The sequence below is a fragment of the Zootoca vivipara genome, chromosome 1, assembly GCF_965207765.1.
Source record: "Zootoca vivipara chromosome 1, rZooViv2.hap1.1, whole genome shotgun sequence".
NCBI classification, from domain to species: Eukaryota; Metazoa; Chordata; class Lepidosauria; order Squamata; family Lacertidae; genus Zootoca; species Zootoca vivipara.
In genome coordinates, this window is record NC_142582.1 from 113658926 (window position 1) to 113677145 (window position 18220).

The following is an 18220-nucleotide window of genomic DNA, read 5'->3' on the forward strand; positions in this document are numbered from 1 at the left end:
TTTTTCTAACCAGGACTTGGCAGCTATGATTAGGTCCATAGCTGCCAAGTTTTCCCTTTTCTCACGAGGAAGCCTATTCAGCATAAGGGAAAATCCCTTTAAAAAAGGGAAAACTTGGCAGCTATGATTAGGTCACCCACACCTTTTACTTCCTACACATGCCTCAGGTTGCTGAAGGAGGTGGTGATCTTGCCATGTCATTGGGCAGGTGTAGATACACACACACACACATATCGCTGGGACAACCTACATCTGTTTTCAAATGACTACACTGGGGCCCCCAGTTCAGTACAGAATTGTGTAAGCAGGGGGCAGGGACCCGTCATCTGAGCTTAGCCTTGGGAGATGCTTCAGGTGATGGCCTGATACAGTCTGAAACTAAATGTTAGTTTTGACCCCTTCCCCACCTCTCTCACCGGTCTTCATCTGTTTTAGATAACTGGCATGTGATCACCAGGTGTGCGATTTTTCTGAGGGTTCTTCTGTTATTCTTTTATTTGAGTTGAATGTTTTCCCTGATCTCCAGTGATTTTGAACTGAAATTCTACACTAATGACTCATTTGTTTATTTCATTTTCCTGTTGACTAAATTTTCCTGTTCCTGCTAATGTAAGTAACCTGCTGTAAACGTTTATGTATATATTTATCCAACTTGATAAGTGAGGCAATAAAGAATGGTATTGCCCCTCCGTTCTTTTCCTTCCCCATTGTCCACATCCCCTTTTTCTCTGGGGTTAATATTTTACTTCATTGCAATGTGTTTTCTAACACCACATGTCTCCTGTCTGCTAAGCCTTGCTACACTTGCTATGTCCAGCTGGTTGCATTTGTTGTTAATACTTGCATGCATTTATTATGTGTTCCTTTTATTAATTCTCAGGGCTGCATGTCCCCCTGACCCCTCTGGTTTAGTAACAAAGTTAAGGATAGCTTTAAGCTCCCATTTATATATAAATTGTCGCAAATCCATCAAAACAAGTCTTTGCTAAGCAGCACAGTAACCTGAAAAGTTACAGTGAAGACAAAAGCACCTTCTAAAATCATAGTTGAGGCTGAAAGGATTAAATCATTTGGTTGCTAGGGCAATGAACAGGCTACAAACTTGATCATTGTTTTGTTGAATAGTAATACTCATTTTTGAGGAGCTGTCTTCTCTGTCTCAGCAGTGATTGACATTTTAGTGTTATTATTGGGTTGGACCCACTATGTGTGTGCAGAACTACTCCCATACTATTCTCCATGTTGTCCTGCTGACAGAAATGGGAGAGGGGATTTTCAGATATTCCCCTCCTTTCCCCTTGCAGCCCCCTGTGTCCCCTAAAAATCTCTGCTCGAGTGTCAGGGGACAATCTAGAAACAGCATGGGAGAGCAATGAGCGAAAGGGGTAATTGGTGAATATTGCCTCCTATGAAAGGGCAAGTCTGAATACAACCTGTTATAATGAGTTATTTATTATGATGATGCATACAAGTTATGCACTTTTAAGACCTATTAATTCTGATGACAGAGAGGTAAGCACATGCTAACTGTTTCTGTTAAGATCAATGAGATGGAACTCGGGATAGATTGCAGCCGTGATTATAAATTTACCACGTGAAATCAGTAGGTGCTATACAATAAGCTTACGTTATAACCGGCAAATTACCGGTATTAAGCAGTTGATTAAATTAATCAAGGAGATTAGTGGCTCAAGGTGAAGTGCAAAGGGGAAACCTGTCTGTTTCCACACATACCCAATCTCTTTCCACACAACTGCAGCATAAAATGGCATTGTTGACGTACTACCTTATTTTGCTGATTCACGATTTTTAAGGCTCCAGGTGACATTATACTTCAGCAACCTATAAGAGCCATTAAGGGGCAAGTAAGGGGAGAGGCAGGCACAGAAAAGCAAGCAAATTGTATAGCTAACCATTGGCATTGTGGTCAATAGTGAAGGGAACGCAACAGTATGGCCGAAACTCCGTTGTGATGGTCGATGAGATCATTTGTTCCAGTCCTCCAAAATATCGTTTCCCTGAAGCTGGCTTGCGAATAATGATTACAAACAAATTTGGGCCGAGAACCAGGCTACGGATGGCAAGCAGGATTATTATTAATGAGGTGAGTCTGCAAGGGTGGGAATAATTAAAGCGCTTACTCAATCATTTTTTTATTTTCCGCAATTAATTTCATCACTGTTATGTATTGTTTATGCAGCGGTCAATGTATATGATGGTTTATGGAATAATTTATTTGGAAAGTACTTTGCCCAAAGGCATTCACAGCCTACTAAAGTTTTACAGCGAGGAGAGAATTGGAAAGAGGAGGGATAGGGGTGAAAAAGGTAAACAAGGGAACAAATACATGTAATTTGTTGAGGTTCCATATTTCATTGTCTGAAATACTCCTTCACACAAGCTGCAATCCTGAAATACTTATTCACACATGGATGTGGTGGCAGACAACACCTTCGGTAGCTTTTTAAAAGGCATTAGATAAATCTGTAAGGGAAAGATCTACCAGTGAATATTAGCTGCAAAAGTGTACAGAACCTTTCTGTCCAGAGGCAGTATGCTGGGGAGAAGCAATGGGAGACTGCTCTTGCCTTGACAGAAGCATTCAGCTGACCACAGGGTGGAAACAGGATATTGGACTAGATCAGGGTTTCCCAAACTTGGATCTCCAGCTGTTTTTGAACTACAGTCCCCATCATACCTGATCACTGGTCCTGCTAGAAAGGGATAGTGGGAGTTGTAGTCCCAAAAAGCAGCTGGAGACTCGAGTTTGGGAAACCCTGGACTAGATTAACCCTTTGTCATATCCAGCAGGCCTATTTGTATTTTTGTGGGTTAAGAATGAAGATGTGTGACAGCTTAAGTACCACTTAACTGGATTTGGACTCTTGTTTCCAGTGATAATGTCTAGGCTCATTGTTTCTGACCATTGGCCACTTGCCAACAACATCTGGTGAGCCACTGGCTCCCTACCCCTGGTCTAAGCAAGATAAACAGGAGGGCATTTTAAAGTGCACTTCTAGTGATGCAAAAATATGGACCAGATGAAGATTTCTTGTCTGATTTCATCTGATTTCTTCAGTAGCACCTTAAAGACCAACTAAGTTTATATTTTGGTATGAGCTTTCGTGTGCATGCACACTTCTTATTTTGCTTCGACTCAGACCAACACGGCTACCTACCTGTAATCTGATTTCTTGTTAACCTAGATGCCCTTTTTGTAGCATACAGAAGATCCTATCTCACTATACTTATTTAAAAAATAGTAGTTCACCTTTCCTCCAAAGGCAGCATACAGTGGTCCCTCGACTTACGAAGTACTCGACTTACAAAATTCCAAGTTACGAATGAAAAAAAAACCTGGTCGCACGCTTACGGCTTTTTTGACATCCGAAAGGAAAACCATTGCGGTTTAGATGGGGTTTTCTCGACTTACGAATTTTAGATGCGGTTTACTCGATTTACGAATTTTTTCGTTTCCAATGCGTTCCTATGGGAAACCGCTTTTTCGGCTTACAAACTTTTCTACCTACGAATGTGCATTTGGAATGGATTGAATTTGTAAGTCAAGGGACCACTGCACATGATTCTCTCCCCCTCTCACTCAAATTTTATCCTCACAACAACCCTGGGAGGGTAAGTTAGGCTGAGATAGTGACCTTCATGATTGCAAGGGAGTTTTGAACCTGATTCTCCCCAGTTCTTGCCTGAGATTTACACCTTTACTGTAGGCGTATTAAATATTCTTCTCTCTATATTTTATCAATGTGCTACCTCTCCAGTTTTTGAGATACCTTTCTTTTCTGCATTTCCAATGTTCTATCAGAGCTCAAGGGAAGGAATAAATCTCTATAGTTCTTGATACTATTTATGTTGATGCAAGAGGAAACCTTAAAATTATATAGCAATAACTTTGGCAGCAGCATTTCATATATAACAACAGGATTTTCAGTCTGAAAGAAAGAAAGAAGGCCACACATGTGCTGAAAATATGCCAGAGTAAATCTTTGGATCTGACCATAGAGGACCAGAAATGGCTAACTGGTGAATTCTAAAGCCAGAATTACTCAAAGATGACATGGAGGGAGGGAGTACTTATGGTAAAATTATATAAACAAACAAAAACAAGTAAGATTAGGAAACACTCCAGAAATGGTGTATTCACTGGATTTGGTTCACATGTCTTCTAGCGCCAGCGACTAATTCATGCTGCCAATGGCAAGCTGATCCAGAATGGGAAGCATGAGAATATCGAAAACGGGGCCATCCATGTTGATAACCAAGAAGAGGTGCATGAACATATCAACCTGTCTCCGTTTTCACCACCAGGTAAATCTCAATTGTATTACAGAATGAATGGGTGAGCAAGATCGCTTTGCCACATGGAACCAGCCATGGCATTCAGCTTCCAAACTATCACCACCACCCTCCAGCCAGCCAGTTCCTCTCACTTCCAGATCTAAGAACATGAAAAGCTGGACCAGACCATTGGTCCATCTAGCTCAGTATTGTCTACACTGACTAGCAGTGGCTGAGGCCAGGGTTTCCGGCAAGGGTCTTTACCAGCCCGACCTGGAGATGCTGGGTATTAAGCAAGGGTCCTTCTGCATCAAAAGCATGTGCTCTGCCACTGAGACCCAGCTCTTCTCTTTTTCCTTTGATCACCAGTTACGTCGTTTCCCCATTCTCCTACTCTGCTTTGTCTTACTGGTTGGCCCAGCAAAAAGGAGAATAGGTATATTCAAGTTGCCTACTTGAGTTGCCTACCATTTGGGGGCTCCAGCAAGCGGTGTTCATTAGCGTACGCTCACCCAGGGGCCAAGGATAGTATGCAAGGCAAACTTTTCACCTGTATACAAGTGAATCTTGTACATATGTTTGGAATTGTTTGGCTGCAATAAAAGTAGTCTCCAATATATGATCTCAGTGAGTGAATATTTGGTCTCCTTAATCAGCTTTATATTTCCAGAAACGATAGCTTATATTTGTTGCCATTGCAAGTGGTCTTAGTATTTTGGGTTAGGAAATGTGCACAAAGGGAATACCTGAATCACAAACTGATTTAATAAACAGCCCAGGAAAGTGCAGTTATGTGAAGATGGCAAAGAGAATTCTCAGCTTTCTCAGCAAACTAAAAAAACACACACACCAGGATTCTTTATAGGAAGCCAAGGCAGCTAAAGTGCTATAGAATGACCGTACATTTATGTGAAGATATGCCCCAGAGACTGATTGTGGCATATGGATGAGTCTTACGGGGTCCATTCAGACTATTTCCTGCAAATCCATGCTTCCTTCTTCAACAATTGCAGGCTTCAGGTTCCCCCTCCCCTTTAAATGCTGAAGTTGCAATATTGCACCCACATGTCCCCTTCCTTGAAACCCCTTCAAATAAATTAGATGCAATTTGCTGTAGTTTAAAAAAAAATGAAGAGTAAGACCTTGAGAGGGGGAGGGTCATCAAATGGTGCAGATCATGGAAGTAGCTAGATTTTACATCTATTGTACTGTGCTGGTTTCTGTGGACCAGAACCTACTTCATCAGATGCCACAGGGTTCTTTGTTGTTTCTGCTGCAACATACCCACCCGGAAATTATTTTAATGGAGCACCCGCAGCAAATTGTGCCCAGTGGGTCAAATATTTATGCCTTCCACTTCCTGACTTTAATTGGACCCAGTTCATCCAGCCCTAAGAATAAATGACTGCCGTGAAGTGTTATGAAGACGCAAAACAAGAACCTTAAGGTTAGAAGAAATTGCTAACAACAGCTTAAAACCAATCTGTGGTTTTTGGCTATTGGTTTAGCTATGCTCCAAGCTGTGTTCTACTCTCCGTGTTTCATTGGAAAACTTGTATAGTCTTTGATCTATATTCAATATGTAGCTAGTGAATTACATTGCTCGTATCTTGTTAAGTCACTTTGAAACCTTTTTTTATTTATTATAAATTGACTGGAAAATGTAAATTATAGTCACAATCGTAATGGCTCTTCCCTCCTCTCCCCTTTTGGGATTTGTTTAGCTCCCTGAACATCACCATCATCATTATTTTACCAGTTGCTGGTAACCAAAGGATAGCAGAGTTCTTTTGTGCTCAAATCCTGCTTGCTGGTTTCCCACAGGCATCTGATCGGCCACTGTAAGAACAGTATGCAGGGCTAGATGAGCCATTGGTCTCATCCAGCAGGCATATATATATATGCAACCTGCATTTTTTTAAAAAAGAGAGAGAGAGAGAGAGAAATGAACAAACAGAACTTCTTACATCCTATAAGGCATAGTGGTTTGAATTAAGAATAGAACTGTTGGTTTAGCTACTAGCTTAATTTTAATTTGTTTATTCGGCTTCTTCAAAGAACATCCCTTACAATAGTTGATGTACAGCTGACCGCACTGACCAGCAGCTCTTATGCTTCAGACTACAAAGGAGCAATGGATCAGTTAAGAATTCAAGGGTTTACATAAGAGCCCTGGAGACCTGTGGCATAAAATCACGAGTTTTTTTTTTAGTATCTGTTCTTCTGCTGTTGAATTTTGTTGATATTCCAGGACTTCTGCATGCACAATGAGAATTCCTTTCCTTCTCCTCTCCCCATGCCCCCCCCCGCAAAAATCTGTTCTCTGTTTCCCACCAACCTTCTGGGAAAAAAATTGGGGTAGGGTAGGGACACATGGAGAGAGGAAAGGTAGAGGAGCTCCTGTTGTACAGGCAGAAGTTCTTGTGTTAACAAGATGACTTTGCAAGATGCAACCTGTATGTCTACCCCCACCTTTGGTCTGTAACATCTCAAGGCCAAACTAGACATTCAAATTTCTGTAATGGTTTTTTTTAAATGAATAGTTGGTGGAAGGCCAGGGGGGAGAAGACAGATCAGAATGTCGTCATAGACGAGGGAGGTTTTACCCTTTCTTCACATGAAGCTCATGATCCACAACAACTGTTCACAAAGAGAGGAAAGCAAGCATTACCCCCCACCATCCTCCAAAGTGGCCCAGTCTCAAAACAGTTTTCACCCCTGCAAGTTGTTGCTTTTAGGAAGAGATAGGGGTTTTCAGGTGTTTGTTTAGAAAGGCTGCATGGCACATTGACACAAGTGCAGAATTTGGCATGAATTCAACATTAAGGTGTCAATGTTTAGGGGTTTATTCTAAGGCAAATATTGAGGTTTCCTGGCTTACTGAATTATTTATTGATAAGTTTAAGCAATGTGGGGATTGCCTTTTAAATTGTCCTACGTAAAGGTTCTAGGATAAGCAGTTCTCCTTTTCAAGTCTGTGCTACTCATTGTGATCCCAAGAGCAATTTGGAAGGTGCCTTGAACATCACTGCTAATCAGTGACAGAACTATTCCTGCTAGGCAATGTGGTGGAATTGACAGAGTATTAGACTAGGACTGGAGAGACTTGGATTGAAATATCTGTTTGGGGCCTAACTCAAGCATCATGTCGGTGAAAAAGAGGACAGGGCTATAGACCTGCTGGAATCTTCTTGTTTACAGAACTGTTGAAGCTGTGGGAGCCTTGTTGCATCTGGCCACTCTAGCAGCATAACTGTGTCTTAGTTTGCTTTCACACTAGCATTTTCCCTGGTATTGACAGCACTAGTAAATGGCATAGTGGAGCAGAGGCACTTTGCCTGATCTCGTGGCAGGTAAGTCATTGTTTCTTACCAAGAGGGTGAGGGTGGAGGCCGTGGGGAGGGCACCGCAGTGCAAACGCAGTGGCCAGGAGCATTGCATTGACTCCGCTGGTACATTTGCACTGTGCTGCCACCTCATGCCTCCTCCTACAACAAAACTGCAGCAGTGCAACTGACTGGAGGTCATGTCTCTCCATCCCACCATGCTACTGATAGCCAATCTTTCTCCACTAACTTTTACGGTGCATTCAAGCATTGTCAGCCCAGTGCATTATAGTATTTTCTGTCAGTTTTGAGTTCAGATGAATTAAAAAAACAAAAAACAAAAAACCCACAACTGCAGCACCAACTATCTAGTGCAACAGATCTAGTGCAACTGCTTCATGGGTATGATCTGTTTTGTGGCTTCTTGTGGGTCGAGGCTGAGGGGTTTTCCATTGCACAGGGCTTCCACTGACAGAACCCATTAACTGAATCCTGTCCAATAGGTTAACTGTTTTCTTTAAAGGTAAAGGGACTCCTGACCATTAGGTCCAGTCGTGACCGACTCTGGGGTTGCGCGCTCATCTCGCATTATTGGCCGAGGGAGCCAGCGTATAGCTTCCAGGTCATGTGGCCGCATGACAAAGCCGCTTCTGGCAAACCAGAGCAGCACATGGAAACGCTGTTTACCTTCCTGCTGTAGCAGTTCCTATTTATCTACTTGCATTTTGACATGCGTTCGAACTGCTAGGTTGGCAGGAGCTGGGACCAAGCAACGAGAGCTCACCCCATCACAGGGATTCGAACCGCTGACCTTATGATCAGCAAGCCCTAGGCTCAGTGGTTTAACCACAGCGCCACCTGGGTCCCTATAGGTTAACTGTTTTCTTTACATGCACACTAAAGGCCAAAGTAGACATGAGGAAAGAATGTGGTTGATAACGCTAATGTGGAGGATGGAGCAGGGATCAGGGCCATGTTTTTGTTGGCATCTCCTTTTATTCTGGACAGTTGCTGTAGTACCATATGGACACCAATAAATTGCATGTTGGTTTTTTTTTTTTTAAAAAATTATCAACGTGATCACATTTTATGTTTAAGTACCAATATTCAAATTGCTCCTTTTCCCTTTCTCACTTTTCAGAAGGAAAAATGGACAAAGTCAAGTGGCTTCTGACCTGGCCACTGATAATCCTCCTCTTTTTCACCATCCCAAACTGCAGCAAACCACGATGGGAGAAGTTTTTCATGCTGACGTTTCTCTTATCCACCCTGTGGATTGCTGTGTTTTCCTACTTTATGGTGTGGCTGGTGAGTGCAGAGACACATTTTAACATGAAAATTTATTTTGAAATACAATTCAGAATACAGGTTACAGTAAGGAATAACTCCACTTACTAACACAGGAGGTAGGGAATAGATGACATGATAGAGGCACCATTGGCCATGATATGCACTCATCCCATTATCATCTCTGCTCACACAAACAGGGACATTTCTTTGTTGGGTTCAGTAACCTGCAAAACAAATTTGGCCAGCGACAACTATGGGGCAAAAGTGTGTGTGTAATTGTAGGCATCTACAGATTTACTATATAGTTTTGTAGCCTTCATTATATTTTATGGTCATTTGTTTAAAAAGAACATAGGCAACTAAACCTCCATCTTACCACCACCATTTAATTATTTTAAAACAAGTTTATGCATCACATTTTTATTTTGCCTTTCCTCCAAGGACTGCACATACATTGTTCTCACTTGCTAATTTTACCTTCACAACAAGCTTGTGAGACATGTTAGACTGAGCTATGGTGGCTGGTCCGGGATCATCCAGGCAGCTTCAGGGTTGAGTTGGGGATTTGAGCCTCAGTTTTCCTAGTTCTAGTCTTCTATAGTAGCTCAGGCCCAGGGACACGTCCTCTCAAGTCTCTACCCTTCTCCTGGGACTCTCATCAGGCCAAGCTCCCTCTCCCCAAACCACAACACCTTACCCATCCAGCTCTGTGCCCTCCTCAACAGGGCTTTTGCCCAGCGGACTGTGTCCTCAAACCATAACAATGCTTCTTGCTTGTTTGGATGGAGACAGGTGTCTGTGTGTGTCTGTAAGCCTCTGATTGGCTGGAAATTACCCTAATGGACAAAGGTAAGAGACACACCTATTGTTCTGCCCACTTTTCACCTACCTGCCTGCTGCAACCACCACACCATGTTTGGGGGTCCCATCTGCACTATACAGCTAAAGCACTGCTATGCTACTTTAACAGTCATGGCTTTTCCCCAAAGCATCCTGGGAGCTGTAGTTTGGGTGTTGAGAGATGTTAGGAGACCCCATTCCTCTCAAAGAGCTACAATTCTCAGAGTTCCCTGGGGAAGAGGGATTGTTTGTTGAACCTCGTCTGGGAACTGTGCCTCTGTGAATATGTTTCTCCTAACAACTCTCTACACACAGTTCCCAATATGCTTTGGGGGAAGCCATGACTGTTCACAGTGGTATAATAATACTTTAAATGTATGGTTGCCTGGCTTTCTATGGTTTTCCTGCTGTGTTAGATCAGCAGCGAAGAGTCGTGTCCATTGGAGGAGAAATATATAGGTATTTAGGACTGCAGAGTTGAACCATCCCAGGCAGCTTATGTACAGACTGCCACTTTGCATGCTTTTTGATGTCTCACATGGGCTCTGGGAATGTCTCCTGCACAATTTCTATTAAATGAATGGGAGGTAGGTACACAAAGGAACACACCACACAGCTCTCCTCTTGTGGATGATCCCTGTTATCTGCAAGCACCTTTTGGTTGCTGTTGTTCTAGGTGGTTAGGCAGATTATTGCTGCAATTTAGTTCCATTACTGAAATTCTCATGCTTGTGCGTTCGATTCACTTTAACTCCCACACACTTAAGGAGTTAAAGTATCCTGTGAGTCACAATTCTTATCGTGAACGCAGGGCCACCAAAAAAGAGGCTTCTCTATTGTTTTCAGCTACTGTGTTTTCCTTTGTCGCGTAGGTTACGGTGATTGGTTACACTCTGGGGATCCCTGATGTTATCATGGGCATTACCTTCCTAGCTGCAGGAACCAGTGTACCAGACTGTATGGCCAGTTTAATAGTAGCAAGACAAGGTATGGTCTGCATCGGATTCAGGGAAATGGGGCGCGTGTTCTTGACACATTCGAGCAATTCTCTTGCATATGATATAAACAAATGGATTTGACCCTGTTTGAAAAGCAATGTGCAGCTAAAATAGGGTTGCAGTGGTTAATCACTTAGATTAATCAAATAAATACTTTTCATTAACTAAATGGGTGCTCTTGATTAATTGGTAGCAGGTATATGTATACACGTGAGGAAAAGGATAGAATACCTCTTTTAAGATGTTGCTGGACACCTGCAGTTTTGTAGAAGTTAAAAATTACAGTGGTGCCTCGACTTATGAATTTAATCTGTTCCGAAGGCACCTTCATAAGTCGAAAAATGCCATTGGAAACGCGATTTCCCATAGGAATGCATTGAAAACGGAAAAATGCGTAAGTCGAAGCAACCCTATCTAAAACCGCAGCAGTTTTTTCCCGGATGTCGAGACATTCGTAAGCGCGTGGCCATATTCATAAGTTGAAATATTCGGTTGTCGAGTCATTCGTAAGTCGAAGTACCACTGTACTGGTTCTGGTATGTGTATGCAATTTCTAAACCAGTTTCTATAAGATCTCTGCTGCTATGCACATATTAGATCATCTAGAAAGAAAGGGGGGGGGATTCCATGTCATACTAAAACAAATGTTCAGTCAGTGCAACATTTCTGCTTGCCTGCCAGAATAACCTCCCCTCTCCTATCCTTGTGTGCTGTTCTGGGGGGGGGGGTGTTCTCCCAGAAGTTAACTCTCCAGGTGTTGGGCTGCATCTCCCACCATCCCTTTTAACCATGATGCATGGGGCTGGGAGCTGGAGTTTCAATGACATCTGGAGGGCCACAGGTTTCCCATTTCTGATTGGGTTTTGTACTGGTCAAGGGAAGCAATCAGTGGAGAGCCCTAGAATCCATGCTCAAGTTTTTACTCCAACCTCAGAGTTAATGTGGCATATCTTAAATCAACTTTTTGACCTTTAACTGGGTCTCTTCTGGCTATTATGAAACAAATTTGAATCATCAGTCCAGAAAATAATTACAGCTGAAATAAAAAGTACTAGCTATTAGGATTAAGTGAATGTCACTCCATTAAACTACATGACTAAGGTGCCAAGGGTGTCACATAATACTCCAAGATATAGTATTTGCATACCTTAGGACTACAACTATACTATGGTTTTGAACCAGTCCAGATGGCATAGGACTCATTCCCACACTATGAGCCATGAAGACTATTGTTTTATAAACCTGGTGAGAATTCTCAGAGAGATCCCTGACCAGCACACAAACCTATAGTCCCCAAGGCCATGACAGCTAAGCCCATCTAACCCTTGGTTGATAACAAGAGTTACTGTATCAGTCTGATTTTGGGGGTGGGGTGGGGTTTCAAATGTACCAGGAGAAAACCATAAGAATAAAACACGCAAGAATGGTGATGAGCTTATTGTCTAAACATGACTTGTCCTCTCTACTTCTTGCTTGGTTGTAAAGACAGTCGTTGCATGAATCAATGTGCTTGTTTTAATTGTGAAATTATTCCCTTTTTAGGCTTAGGTGACATGGCAGTTTCCAATACAATTGGCAGCAATGTGTTTGACATTCTGGTGGGCCTCGGAGTGCCATGGGGCTTGCAGACGATGGTGGTTAATTACGGCTCATTTGTACGTATACAAACTTAGACATTTCTCATTAAACTTCTTGTTTCAGAAGCAGATACAGTTGAAAGACCATTATCTGGGCACTGCTTAGCTGAAATTCCTAGGTGTTCAAATTCACTGTGTGTTCAGTCCTCCGAAAATTCACACACACACACGAGAGAGAGAGAGAGAGAGAGAGAGAGAGAGAGAGAGAGAGAGAGAGAGAGAGAGAGAGAGAGATCACTGTACATAGATTCCATAATTTGATTTCTCCAACCCAGATCTTTCTTGACCAAATACTTTGATCCCCAGCTATGACACCACTATAGTTTGGGGAGTTGGGACTTGCAAGGCAGGGGTGTAGAACCATTGGCCCTCCAGTTGTTGTTGGGCTACAACTCACATCATTATCCCTGACAGTTAGCCATGAAGGGCCTTGATTAAGTAGCCCTACTATGCACTACATTTCTCACTTCTTCTCACTTCACATGGGCCAGCTGCCCAACTGGAAGTAGTGCCTTGACTGTTGCAAACTCTGCAGTTACAATATATGTCCAATGAGTTCAGCCACACATAAAGCAGAAAGTCACCCCAGAAGCCTCCCCAATAATACAGAGGCATCTGCAGTGTCCTTCTGTTTATCATGGGTACCCAACAATAATCCATTGAACAGCCAGTGGGCTGTGCCTGGCCTAAGGCACTGTGTAGCTCAATATAATGGGTGGTTCAGATGTTGAAGCTCCCCCAACTGCAACTGGTTTCTCATTCGTTAGTCTTCAGCTCCTGGTTTGATAGGATTGCTCCCTCTGCTGTTGCCAAAGATATAGCCTTATCCTCTCTTCATTTTGCCCAGTCAAAAGCACAGAAAGATCAGATGCAGACTTTGGGCTCCGAAATTTCAGCAGCGCCCTGTGCCATGCTAAAATTTGGCACCCCTCCCTTGCCTCTCACGCTCCATTCTACATCATTGTTGTGGCATCCCCTGTAGCACTGGCACCAAGTGTGGCAGAGGGAGTCCTGCTACCCTAAAACCGCCTCTGCAGAGGTGCATTACACCTCAGGTTCCTGTTGGAAGCTAATTTTTGTTGTGGAAAAAAATGTCTGATCACTGCTTCTTTCTGGTTCTTTAATCAGATCCTTTTCCCCTGATGTCCATAGCACAGTCCCCATTGACTTCAAATGAGCAGAAAATTTCCTGTTGACTTTGTTTATACGGAACTAAACCTCGTTCATTATTTTTGCATGTGCCATGTTACGTAGAAAACAGCAGTTTGCTAGTTAGTGCATCCTTGAGGTAAAGTGGCATAGTTTTCAGCTGCATTTTTCTTCTTCTGGTTTCCATAGGTCAAGATAAACAGCAAAGGTCTAGTCTATTCTGTCGTCCTTCTCCTGGGATCTGTAGCTCTTACTGTAAGTGTGTATTGTATTCTCTGCATCCAGTCAGTTTCATGTGATACAGCTATATAATTTGAATGTGATTCCGGAAGCCGGGTTCTCCAGAGAACTTCACAATTCATGTATTTTTAGATGCCAAAGCTTCATTGAAATCCATGAACTCTCAAGAGGTATATTTCCTTTATATTTTAGGTAACACTAAAGACAGCTGCGAATCTCTCCTGACTAGAGCAACATGCTGTCATGTTTCAAGGCTGTCATTCAGTTAAATAAATCCTAATTGATTGATCACATTAATTGTTGTTAATCAATTAAATTTCCAGACATGTTTTAATTTAAGATAAATAATGGTTCTGAAGTGATGGTGATGATGATATACTTCCTTTGGGTTTTATCCAACATTGGGGCTTCATGCAGAATCTACAACATGGGCTGGGTATTAACCAAGGTCCACACCACAACAGGTGACCCCCCCCCCCAAAGCCGTATCTCTCTGCATATCCTCCTCCTCCGCTGCCACTTTTGTACCCTTTTATGCAAGTAAACATTGGACAATATGCTCCACTTCTGCTCCCATCCTGCTGTTTGTATACTGCAGAGCTTCACTCGGAAATCCCTGACAGTCTCTCATCCGCTACTGGTGTGGGTACGGTGGGGTGGGGTGGGGTAAAAATCCTCATGACATCAGAATGCACGGGTGCAAGTTTCCTTGTGCAGCGATTGAAATGCAAATTTAGAAAGGTCCTTCTAGACTGAATCGTTTGTTTCCTCCAATACTTGTTTAACTCATGCATCATTTTCTTGCAGGTTGGCGGGATCCATATAAACAAATGGAAACTTGACAAGAAACTGGGCATCTACGTGCTCGTTCTTTACGCCGTTTTCTTGTGCTTCTCGATACTGATAGAGTTTAACGTCTTCACTTTTGTCAACTTTCCAATGTGCCGAGAAGATGACTGAAAGAAACCGCCGTCAGATGTCATCTATATCATTGTGCTATAAATGACAGGAGACATTTTACATTTCTACCTGCTTCTTATCCAAAATCTCAGTGTCTTTCCTGCTTCATCACCTTACAGGCACTTTTCCTCTACTTGGAAGGAAAGCAGATGCTTCTTGGAATAACAAGCTCAAGGCAACCAAAGCATTTCCCTCTTGCTCCTCTTGGCTGTGGATCTCAAGCAAAACTTGCAAAAGCCCAGTGGTATCCTGTTTCAGGCTCATTTAGGCAGTCAACCATCCATCAACATTCATATGAAGCTTGTTGCGGGCTATGGCGGGGGGGGGCATACCTTCCTTTGGCTTTCCAAATAAGAGGAAAGAGAAAGGGTCAAGATTTTATCTTGGGTCCTTGCAAGCATCTTGGCCATGGCCTCTAATGAACTTACTATGGCATGCACTACTAAGGACCTCCTATTCCCACCCACCCCTTTCAAGTGCTCTGTTTATAGAGAACTTTCACTGACGCTGAGGAGTCATTGGTGGTGTTCAGTAGTACTTTGTCACCCTGTTTTTACTTTTTTATTTTATTTTTTAAAAGGAAGGTGCGAAAGGTGCAGCAACAGTAAGAGAAGGAAAAAGGATAATACAGCACTACTGATGATGTACTCTGAAAATCATGGAACCTAAAATGGGGCTGTCCATACTTGAAAATAGCAACAACACATTGTTCTGCAATCAGTGAGGAACAATTGCAAATATCAAACTTGACTATACATGGAATATTAAGCTTACAAGTCAAAATGTTGTGCCAGCACCAGTAACCACAACCCCTAATTTTAGAGGAAAACTGAAAACTTAAATCCTGGGTGCTTAGTCACTAATTGTGAAGGTAATCACCTGAGGAAGAAGAAGAAGAAAGTCAGTCTAATCCACATGCCTTCCAGGTCTTCATAGGTGCACTGTGGATTTAGAGGTCTTTCACATATTCGTAATAGATGTAGCTGTTCTAAAAGTTGTTGCACAACCCCTGGTTTGTTGTTGTTCTGCTGTGGGGGCTCATCTCCACCATCCTGAAGGTGAACTGAAGTTTCAGCTGCGTCTCTTTAAGTGCCCAGTGGAAATGGCTGTGCAATCGCTTTGCCACATGCTCAAGCATTTCTTTTTCAAACAGGCTCGTGTTTTAGCAAAAGGCTTTGGGGGGGGGGAACTGGGCAGTAGGATCACAGTAAAAGAGCTGTTAGCCTGCTTAAAAAAACTGGGACCTGAGCACACAGTGAAATAATTGTGGGGCACTGCATGGTGTGCGCAGGTATACATTATTTATTTATTCATGCCCTGCACATTTGAACACACTTTTGGGCACAGCCTGTGCCTGCTTTGTTAGCACTGTGATCGTTATCGGCTAAGAGTGGCAAGACTAATTGATGCCCCGTATCTGCTAAGTTTGGCAAGCAGCACCACAGTCCCAGTCCAGTGAAAAAACTGAGAAACTTTGGGGGGGGGGGTGATATCAATTGAGAACCCTTAAATCCAAGCACATGGGCAGTTTCATGGAGGAAGGCAAGGGTCCCAGCTATTTACCTGCTTAATTGCTTTGCTGCCATATACTGCTCAGCACTTTGCAGACTAAATTCTCTCTCACCAAGGCTGTATCTGCACCATACCTTTTAAACACTCTTATGGCACTTTAACAGCATGACTTTCCCCCTCCCAATTTTTTGGGGGGGAACTGTAGCTTGTTAAGAGTCTTGAGAGTTGTGTTGAAGCCCCTATTCTTCACAAAGGGTTGCAATTCCCAGAGTTCCCCGGGCAGTGAGATGCAGTGGTGGAGGAAGGTGGGTGCGGTGGGGGTGGGTCTCCCTGTGTGTCACCACTGAGGGGGTGACAAAATGCCAGGCAGCACTCACCGCAGGGCCTGCAGTGCGCTCGAGCCATGTGTCGCTCCTGGGAGAGACGTGGTGGCTTGGGCACGCACAGGCTCTGCTCTGCCGAAATGGTCTGCCCACTGCCTCCCTCCAGCTGTAGGGCAGCTGAGTGGGAGGAGGCAGGCAGACTCCGGAGGCCCCATGGTGCACCCCGCCCCTATGGGCTTCTCACGCCGCCCCTAGGCGCGCTGCCCCAAGCACCCAAGCGGCTTCCTCCACTGCTGGTGAGATGAACTATTAAACTACCCTGGGAATTGTAGCTCTATGAAGGGAACATAGGGCTTCTAACAACTCTCAGCACCCTTAGAAAAAGAGTTCCCTGAATTCTTTAGGGGAAGGTGTGACTGTTTAAAGTAGTACAATAGTACTTTAAATGTATGCTGCCAATATGGCCCAAGTGCACTCTGAGAATTTATATTAGCTTAATCTGCATCCCAGATGTGTTTATTTATTTGTCTGTTTGTCTGTCTGTTTGTTTGTTTTGCAAATCATGACTGACTTGGGAGTGGAGTTAAGAATCATAGCCCCCTAGAGCCACAATCTGATTTCCATTTCTCACCAGCATATATCACAAATAAAATAAGTGTAAGGTTGTTGGGTTTTTGTTTTTTATAGGAGGGGATGTGACCAAGAGTAGAATACCTCTTTCATCCTGTTTTTGCTCTTCGTGTATAAGCAAGGAGATGCGCATCTCCAGCATGTTGAGGTGCACTACTTGTACCCACATCTAGAGCTTGTGTCTAGATTGTGTAAGGGAAACACAAAAGGCCCCACCCTTAGACCTTTAAGGAGAAGCATAAAACACAAAGCGCATAGGAACGTGGGAAGCTGTCTTATACTGAGTCAGGCCATTGCTCCATCTAGCTCAGTGTTGTCTACCCCAGGCATAGGCAAACTCAGCCCACCAACAGTTTTTGGACTACAACTCCCATGATCCCAAGCTAACAGGACCAGTGGTCAGAGATTATGGGAATTGTAGTCCCAAAACATCTGGAGGGCCGAGTTTGCCTATGCCTGGTCTACACTGACTGGCAGCAGCTCTCCAGGATTTCACACAGGGATCTCTCCCAGCTCTTCCCAGAGCTGCCAGGGGGGTTGAACCTGGGACCTTATGCATGTAACACAGGTGCTCTGCTACTGAGCCACAGCACTTCCTGATTACATCTGGGGTGGTTCACCTTGGCTACATGGAATGCTGAAACGTTGATTCCACCAAGATTTGCCAAAAAACATTTAATATTTTAATTACCACTCCTTGGCTCCAAAATAATGTAAAGTTATGCTGATAAATGCAGTTTCTACAGAAGCACAAGTTATCTTTATAAATAGCTTTTTATTTTTTTAATCTACATTGCTAAATAAAATATATTGGATAGCTAAAAGATTTTGTGAATTAAGGAAAAAAAATTAAATATATTTTTGCATGCTCAGCTATTTGGCAGAATTCCTGCACTTATTGTATCAATGACAGAATACTATATACCCCATGGCAGGAGGCAAGCAGGGCTTCTCGCAAGGGACTTTTAAACTGCTTGAATTATTACACACAGATCTTTGGTGATGCCACTAACCCTCCT

General features: G+C 43.0%; 1 protein-coding gene across 2 annotated transcripts in view; it reads left to right on the plus strand.

Annotated features, from left to right (window-relative positions):
* SLC24A4 (solute carrier family 24 member 4) overlaps positions 1-16345 on the plus strand; it is a 96364-nt gene extending 80019 nt beyond the window's left edge. For both annotated transcript variants that reach the window (XM_035107222.3, XM_035107213.3), the window contains exons 11-17: positions 1935-2104; positions 4188-4326; positions 8764-8930; positions 10625-10739; positions 12293-12405; positions 13726-13791; positions 14584-16345. In XM_035107222.3, the coding sequence (XP_034963113.2) occupies positions 1935-2104; positions 4188-4326; positions 8764-8930; positions 10625-10739; positions 12293-12405; positions 13726-13791; positions 14584-14736 (923 nt within the window). In that variant the 3' untranslated portion in view covers positions 14737-16345. The remainder of the gene's footprint in view (positions 1-1934; positions 2105-4187; positions 4327-8763; positions 8931-10624; positions 10740-12292; positions 12406-13725; positions 13792-14583) is intronic.
* Positions 16346-18220: the final 1875 nt, after the last annotated feature.